This window comes from Linepithema humile, chromosome 2 (assembly GCF_040581485.1).
Source record: "Linepithema humile isolate Giens D197 chromosome 2, Lhum_UNIL_v1.0, whole genome shotgun sequence".
In the NCBI taxonomy this organism is placed as follows: Eukaryota; Metazoa; Arthropoda; class Insecta; order Hymenoptera; family Formicidae; genus Linepithema; species Linepithema humile.
In genome coordinates, this window is record NC_090129.1 from 7,006,548 (window position 1) to 7,015,534 (window position 8,987).

General features: G+C 36.0%; 1 protein-coding gene across 1 annotated transcript; it reads right to left on the minus strand.

Annotated features, from left to right (window-relative positions):
* Positions 1–870: 870 nt before the first annotated feature.
* On the minus strand, positions 871–3,460 carry LOC105678654 (fork head domain transcription factor slp2-like). Its single transcript, XM_012378155.2, has one exon. The coding sequence runs from the start codon at positions 2,983–2,985 to the stop codon at positions 1,735–1,737; it is 1,251 nt and encodes a 416-aa protein (XP_012233578.2). The 5' UTR covers positions 2,986–3,460; the 3' UTR covers positions 871–1,734.
* Positions 3,461–8,987: the final 5,527 nt, after the last annotated feature.

Consider the following 8,987-nt stretch of genomic DNA (forward strand, 5'->3'; position numbering starts at 1 on the left):
TTCAAAGTTAACGGTCAAAATAAATCTCTTAAATTTGCAATCATCGCTATGAAACTTAAAAAGCCTGATTTTCTTTATTTTAAAAGTATACTTTTATCGTGAATTTAAAACTACGAAATTTATTTGTGAAATGTATTTAGTTGTTTATTTTACGAGATGTATTTGTAAAAGAATACGTTTCTATTTATACGTTCTGAAAATCTTGCAACTTCCTTGAAAAATAATCTCCGGATACCTTTCCTTTTTTCTTTATTTTAGTTAGTTATTTTAGTTTCTTTTAGTTCTTTAGAAAGTGATGTTTAGAAAATATTTTGTCTACATACAATACATGGAATGTACATTGAGAATTCTTTTCTTTTTAAAGATATATGAAAAATGATGACACTTTTCGATACAATGCGAAACTAATAGTTTTGCCAACAAGACCTTGCATTTCTACACATAACTCTACATATAATACCGTTGTTATAGTACCGTGTCATTGACAATTCAGACTTTTATTCTATGCTATATTTTGACAATATTGGGTTCAGTCCATTAGATTTCTGAATGCTGGGCAATGCTTTATCCCAAGGGAAAGTTTCTTCCGGACCTCCCAAGTGTAAACCGGAAAATTCCAAAAAGATCTAGAAAAACTGTAATATTTAAATATTTACGTATTTGAATAATTAATTGATGTGATACATTTAAATAAATTTAATCCTATTATATGCAAAAAAAGGAAAAAAATTATATATAATGATATATTATACAATTGAGATATATTTGCAAGATTCTCTAGAAAGAATTTTGTATAAATATTACAATATACGTTGGTAATATATTTTGTATGAAGATAGTGGCAAGGTGAATATTAATTGCAACATGAAATTTTTAGAAAAGTTTTGGACATTTATTTTAATGATATACAGGGTTTTCTTTTGAGGGAATTCCTTCTTTATATACATATGTAATATTCATAATATCTTTAGCAACAATAATTTCTATTTTTACACGTCGTAATAACAAGTTACGAATAGGTACCTATAAATCTTATACACAAGCTATACACAATTATTGATTAATCAATACTGTACAGACTACGACTGTCAAGAAGAGATCATAAGTTAAAATTCTATCTACGTAACTATTTACACAATAATTATATTACTCTGAATTTTATTTGAAAATTTACTTCATGACTTGCTGAAGTTTCGTCAACATCGTTTTCAAACGAATGTTTTAAGATTGTATTTACAAGATTATATTACGTTTAAGATTATATTTACAATTATATCGTATATATGAGAAAATATATACAATTGAGTCAAGTACAATGAGTTGACGTATAAAAATTGATCGCAATTGTATATCAAATACAATCACTGGTATTTGTATCGGAAATGTTAAAATCGCGTAAAGACATTAATTAGTTTCCAACTTCCCGAAAAGTGGATGTCCAATATTAAAGCTTTAATATTAAAATAAATAAAAAGACCGATTAAATTAATTCGATAAAAAATGTTGAAAAAAAAATTAAATTAAATTTTTCAAACTTATCTTTAAATTTATATAAAGCTTTAATCGAGTAAATTTATACGCATATGGAGCTTTAATCGAGTAAATTTATACGTATATGGAGCTTTAATCGAGTAAGTAATAAAATTAATCGAAATAATAGAAGTTTACGCGTGTGTGAAGCTATGCTGCACTTTTTAGAACTCGGAGATTTTTGACGAACCCTTAGATTGCAATTCAGCTTTGTCGGCCGGTGAGGACTGTAATCGGTTTTAGAAGAAGCTGTGGTGGGCTGTGAGGAAGCGGTCTCGTCGGCTGGACGGAATTGCAAACAGTAACCGGCGGCGAATGCGGAGCCATCGGCTCCGGACTGCTTCCGGGCGATGCCGTGCTAGAAGCCGTTTGGTTTAGAAGCGGCACCTGATGACCGAGATGATATCTGGGTTGCTGCCCGAATACCGCCGCCTGATGTTGCTGATGCGCCGCGATAGATCTCAGTGTATTGTACAAGTCGTAAGGATTTCCTGGAGGTGGAATTCCAGGCGCCGCGATACTGGCGGGATAACCGGTGGGTGTTTGTAGCAACCTTTCGACGGAGAACGCACCGTGAGCTGGCGGTGCTGCTGTTGCCGGGAGAGGTTGCGGTTTACAAGGCAAACTCGTAGCCGACGTTGTCACAGCTCCGGGTAGTAAACTAGCTGGATATCCGGCAGGAGCGTAGGGTCCAGCCATTGGAGCGTATGAATTGGTGGCACGATGAAGATACGGGAAATGCAGATACGCCGACTGCCATCCCGGTGGCGAATAATGCGTCGGATAAAGTCCGCTTAGTACTACGCCCCTCTTGAAGGCCGCTAACCGAGATCTGGATGACGCCGTGCTTCTTCGTCGAAGCTTGCCCGTGGTACCTCCGATAAATACGTCCTCGGAACTCGGGTCGAGCATCCAGTAATTACCTTTGCCGGGGTCGTCGTAGTGACGCGGTACCTTGACGAAACATTTATTTAGCGACAAATTATGACGAATGGAATTTTGCCAGCCTTGTTTATTATTCTCGTAGTATGGAAAGTTACGCATTATATACTCGTAAATACCGTTCAGGGTGAGTCGTTTCTCAGCACTTTGCCGAATTGCCATCATAATCAAGGCGTTATAACTGTAGGGTGGTTTCTCCGCTTTCTTCTTGTCTTCCGGTTGCTCCTTGGGATCCTTTTGATTCGTCGGGCTGACAGACGTTGCATTTGTCGTGCAGTCCAAGGGCGGCGTTTCCGCGCCACCCCCGGTGACATCGAGATCACTGCAATCGTCGCTATCGTCTACTTGCCCGACATCGGAAGAGTCCGATTGACTCACCGACGGCGCGGGGGTCCCGGCACAAGCCTCAGGCAAAATGCTACGGATACTGAAGGGGATGTTGTTCTTTAAAGTCCGTGGCGGCGGTGAAGCTGGCACGGTATGCTGCTCGCCTGAACCTTCCATATTCACCATTCTTCGAATGCTTTTCGCCGTTACACTATTCTTCTTCGCTGTTCGCACTTCCAGCTGCGCTGGTTACCGTTAATGTTCAAATGTTGCATAGGATTGAATTGTTCTTAATCACACGTGAAACATAAATATGCACTAATTTCTGTATATATCTTCGATCGTTGAATTTTGACATACTGTCTTCGCATCCAACTGCACGGTACACTAAACGTTTTTCTTCTTACTTTTCTTGTACACGCCGTTCACTGTCGGCCCTTCACCGCTGCGACAGAGCGGCATAAAACAACACGCTTTCACCGACCAGCAGCGCGTATCTGACGGTCTCCCCTGTCAGGAGTCTACTTATACGTGGCATTTGGATACGCCCACCGAGCACGATGCAATGTGCCTCGAGGGTTTCGCTGACCAATCGGCGCGAGTTGCGCTGCTGGAGAACCAGCAGTGTCGCTCGGCCCCACCACGGTGTTTTGCGCCCAATGTTTGACAGCAAACAATGTAAGCCACGGCGAAGGCAGGGATTTCGAAGGTGGCAGCGAGGCGCAAGCGGATCGAGAACGAACGCGTAGTGGGGAGCGCAGCCGCAACTAAACGTGCATCCCCGGGTGTGCAAACAAATCCAACGTGCGTCTCTACGCCCTCCTGTAGGATTGGCACGTTCTTGCACGCTGCAAGCGTCGCAGGGCCAGTGTGGGAAAAAGAGATATAGCTATAGCAATACGGGGTGCGATTATATTTGTATCTTTCACGCTGGGCGAAACGTTCAACTTCGGCGCATATTACACGGCAGAATACTATAAAGATGATGGGGATGATATTGTAGAGCGTTGTTCGTGCACCTGGTGCACCGACTTCATGATCGATGTTTGTCAACTTAGACGCCTTAATAAAATGATATAAAGCTTGCACAAAAAAAAATACTATTTTTGTGATAAACTTGCAAAGCGTGCTAAATTACGTGCTATACGTAATTTTTGGCAAGTAAAACGCGTTAGATACTTTACATCTAACGCAATCATCTTAAATTTGTCTATTTCGTGAAAATTGTTCTTTCAAAAATTAATTTATATATATATTGTTATAACTTGAGGAGTATAAAACGGCGAAAAAATATGTGAATAGAATATTAACTAAAAAAATATACAGGGAGCATTGTTCTAATTAGTTCCACGTTAAATGGTATTAATTGAAAATGATATTGATCTCGATAAACGATATGAAGTGGACGAATTTATGGATTCATGCGAATGAATGCGTCAAAAGGCACGTGACAAACGTGAATTGTGAGAAAAGAACTATGACTAAAGAGACCATAGATTTTAAAAGAAGACATCGGCATAGAGCAAAGCATTCTACTAAATTGCGACTACGACATCTTTATACGAAGCTAGACCCCCTATCGTGAAAATGTCGTCACCCCATGCCGACTGACAGATTTAGTTGCATCCCTCTACATCCCCTTCTTCTGGTATTTTCATATTGCCGACCATCTAGTGAGAGTTATAAGTATCTCGCGAATCTCTTTCGGTTAATATAGACGATTGAATTTGCTAGCAATCTTATGAAGAATATCTATATAACATTTTATGTTAGATATATAAAAGTGTCTGCAAAAAATGCAAACTTATTTACTTTATTTTATAAACTAATGCATATATGATGATTGTTAAATTAGCAATCACAAGTTGAATGTATTATCAGTCCGACGCTATCATCCGATCAGGCAGACGGCAGGCGCAACCAGTCATAGATCGCGACCGTTTATTGCTTCATTATTGTACGCAAATGTTGCATTCATTACAATCCCGAAGTTGTGTAACCTCGTCACTATTTTTCACAAAATTTTTATTTTTTAATTTTATTTAATTTGCAGTACATATCTACGCATAAAATTTAGGAGTGGAATTTTATTCATAATTTTATGTCAAGAAAGCAGAAAATATTTGAAACATTAAAATAAACATATATGCAAGATACATACGTACGCTCATGTATTAGAATACATATCTATAAAATAAAGCATAAAATTATAAATAGAATTCCATCAATTTGGGACAAGTTTTGTCTTTAATTATAAATCAATTAAAGCAAGCTTTAGGGTTAAAATTAGAACAAGCAACAAAATATTTTTGATTCATATATTTATTTTAGTTTAATTTTTTGTGTTCGAGATATTTCCTTAACACGACCACCAATGATGGGAAGTGCTAAGGGTCCAGAACGAACGTTCAAAATTATAAGATTTATAGTCGCTCGTTACATCATTATTGTAATATTCGACATAGTATTTTGGAAACAGCAGGAGTCGGGAATGGTAATCGGCGATTATCACTGCCTCCCATATTGCATGAAAATTTTGGCTATGCCAAATTTTCACTTTGACATGGCTGACTGGTAAAATATATTACAATCATAATCCTGCTTATTTATTATGCTTTTCACGACAAAAACGGTTCGCAAGCGTTAAAAGAAGAACGAATCTATTTGTTGAACACGTTTCTAAATAGATTTCGTAATGATTATGGAATGTCTTTGCCCGGAAATTTTCGTCGCATGACAGCGCATTGTATATTTTATCTTAAAGTTAAATATAAGGTAGCTTAAATATGAAATAATTTTCTAATAAGATTTTAGATGAAATATAGAGGTATTATAAAATTATTAAAAATGGCAAATATCTATTTCTCTGGAATATGATGGCAAATCTTACAGTTATATGCGTCTTCAGCAACGTGAATTATAAAGAATGTTATTCTCAACTAATTTAACATATATTAATTGCATCCAATTACTCTTCATTTTCTTTTCTCTATTCACTATATACGTTTAAAATTCATATTATATGGAAAGATGCTGGCAGAGTTTTATAACATGTCAAATGTGACATTGCTGAAGTTAATCCACGGATCAATTTCCGATTATCGCGCGAAATGTTCTCGCAATTTCTGCAGTCAAACGGATTCTGCTAGAAAAGTTCTCGTGAGAAGAAATTGAAACGTCTTTAGAAAAGCAGTGTCACGATTCATCGGATTGAGTTCTGCGTATATTTTTGAACTCTCAACGTTTTAAGTTTTTCTTTCCACATCAATGGATGCATCTATTCTCCGAAATCCAGATCAAGTAACTAATCTCCCGTGGCCCGACAAAGAAAATTGCCGACGGAAGATGATTTCCATGACGATCACGTTAAACTGTCGGCAAAGAAAAAAAAGAGGCAGGCAAAGACGAAAATCTCTGCGTATGTAAATACTGCTAAAAAAATTTGAAACTTTGAAACAAGAACTTTTGAGATTTTGTTACAATTCTCAATGCGTTTTGTTCAAGAATTCAAAAAGATTAAGCGAGGCAATGTGCTTGAATCTGCAAAAAAATTTCAATATTTTTTTAGGAAATAGTTTTATATGCATGATTACTTTGCGCTCTTAATGAAATAGATTTTTTTTATAACTTGAATATTATATTTATTTTCAGATTAGTATATAACACGCCTTATTTAAAAAAATTATTTAAATTAAATAATTAAATTAAATAACACCATAAGAAAGATGTCCACAGTCGTGTGTAATAATATATTAATAATAGAAAAATGCGATGAATACCGTGGAAAAAGCAATTTTGAGAGAAGTTTAAAATCATAAATATTCAAAGTGGACAACAACTCGAAACTCTGCGGGTGTCAAAGTTTTCCGACATAACATTGATCCATATGCCTGTCAACGCGCAGGTTTTCGGAAATTCTTCACTACAATACGCTCACAAATTCCTGCAGCTCCGGATTAGATGGACTCCTTTCCATCGCGTCTAATCTGGATTATCTGAAAGGCAGACGAGAGATAGTCTCAATGCCTTATGAAAATAATAACAGTAGGTAGATGAATAGTATAGGGGTGGTCTGTTGTCCGAATTGTCAAATACAGAGCGCGGTATAGACTTTTGACGGAATCAGCGATCTTTTATGGATTTTTCTCAACGCGAGATTTGAAATTTATCGAGAGGATTCTATGACAATTAAATGAAACCCTTTTAAGCTCGAGGTTAAGATTTACAACCCTTTTGCCTTCAATGATATCGAATCATACTAATATCAAAACTTTATCAAAATATGTAGTGATTTAAGAACTAACTGATTGATTTTATAAAGTTTTAAGATAAAAATTGTTAATTAAGTTTTGGCATGGAACTCAGTGCATAAGCATAGATAGTATTCATATTGTATTGATTTATTTCATTATAACGACAGCAAAAGGTAAAACATAGACTAGAAAAAATTTTTAGACTTTCAATCTGAGTGTGAACAGGTTAAAATAGTATTGCTATACTACCAACGAGTCCGGTCTGTGGGCCACCTAGACACTTAGCCTTGATAAAGACGATTGACAGACAAAGCACTCAAAACGAGACGACTCGTTGAGGCTATGAAACGATTGGTTTTAATGCAGCCGCCTTGACGAAAGAAAGGCAATATTTGCACGCACAAAAGATGGATCATAGAATGTCGTCCGACTAACTAATTCAATTCACTCAGCGTCCGGCAACTTCTGCGTATTCGATCGTGATGTCATTCTCGTGATACTTTGGCTTTAAGTGCCTGCACATTTTATATAGAAAATGAAATGGCATATAACATTATTCTGTCTATATAATATTATCGAGTTGCTCTACATTCTGAGGTATAATTTAAGTTACTTATAACTTTTATTATTCTTAGTATAATAAAAATTAAATTGCATATACCTTACTCTATTTGTGAAATTAAAAGAATCGCTTCACCTTGACGTTACATGTATTTAGCACTCGCTACATTTAGTTTACGAATCAGAAACAGATAAAAGATCTGAATCTTTTTACATTTCTATCTTTTTACACTGTCATATAATAATACTTAGCGAATCAATTTGTAGATATGTATATATATACAAGCATATACCCTGGATATAAGTATCTACGGCACAGAAAAATCCGTTTTTGCATGTTACGTCAATTTTTCGCAGAGCTACAAAGTTTTAAAAATCTGGCACTCGCATTGTTTACGAACAAATGTGCGTGTAATGTATGTGTGTTATTTTACGCGCATCACATAATGTTACGTAACTATTGCACTATGATCAGCTGACTAATAGTAGTAAGGTGGGTCACGATTTTGTAGGTCATTGACTTATGCAGAATATATCGCTGCATTGTCGGTTGACTTCGGTCTAGAAGGAGGTTCATTCGCAACGTGTTCTAGATAGATCGATGTATGTAATTGTTGATATCTTTGCAACGAAAAATAATTTTTATTTGAAAACTGAGACCATTTCATTTATCTTGAATGAATAATTTACGAAATATCGGAGTATCACTTAATCACAAAAATAAAATTAATAATCTCAAAAAATAATTATAAGAATAAAATTATAAATTAAAATTCTTTTGCGATTTCTTCGCGAGTGCTTCTTGAATAGAGATAATTCTTTCGCTGTCTTAAATGCAATATTTTTTTCTAATAAAGTAATATATTAACATATTGAAATTTTACACAACTGCTATGAAATATTCTTTTAATTCTTTAGATTATATTAGATTCTTATAAATCTTAGCAACACCCCTCAATTTGATCGTATTACCGATACGCGTGAAAGTATATGCGGCGCAGGTGTTAAAAATTTAACGAGCCTCGTTAACCATATCCTGTTCATTCGTGACAAGACATTCATTGTTGTCAAACAATGTGATGTAACAGGTGGAAGATTGAAATATCACTCGATTATTGCAGTAACGCTTTTCTCTTTTTATTTCGGAACCATGGCGAAAAGAAGGTTTCACGTCGGATGAAAATATTGAAGTCGAAGATCGCACAAGGTGACATAAAAATGTTGCCGCCATCGGCCCGATTTCCCCTGCTTATATACGCGCAATATAAATCCGATGTAGCTATAGAAAGCTCGCTATAAGGTTTCTTCTTTCGCTTCTCGGAGGCGTCGATAATTGGCGTTTGGTTACATCGATAAAGGGATAGTGTGACACAG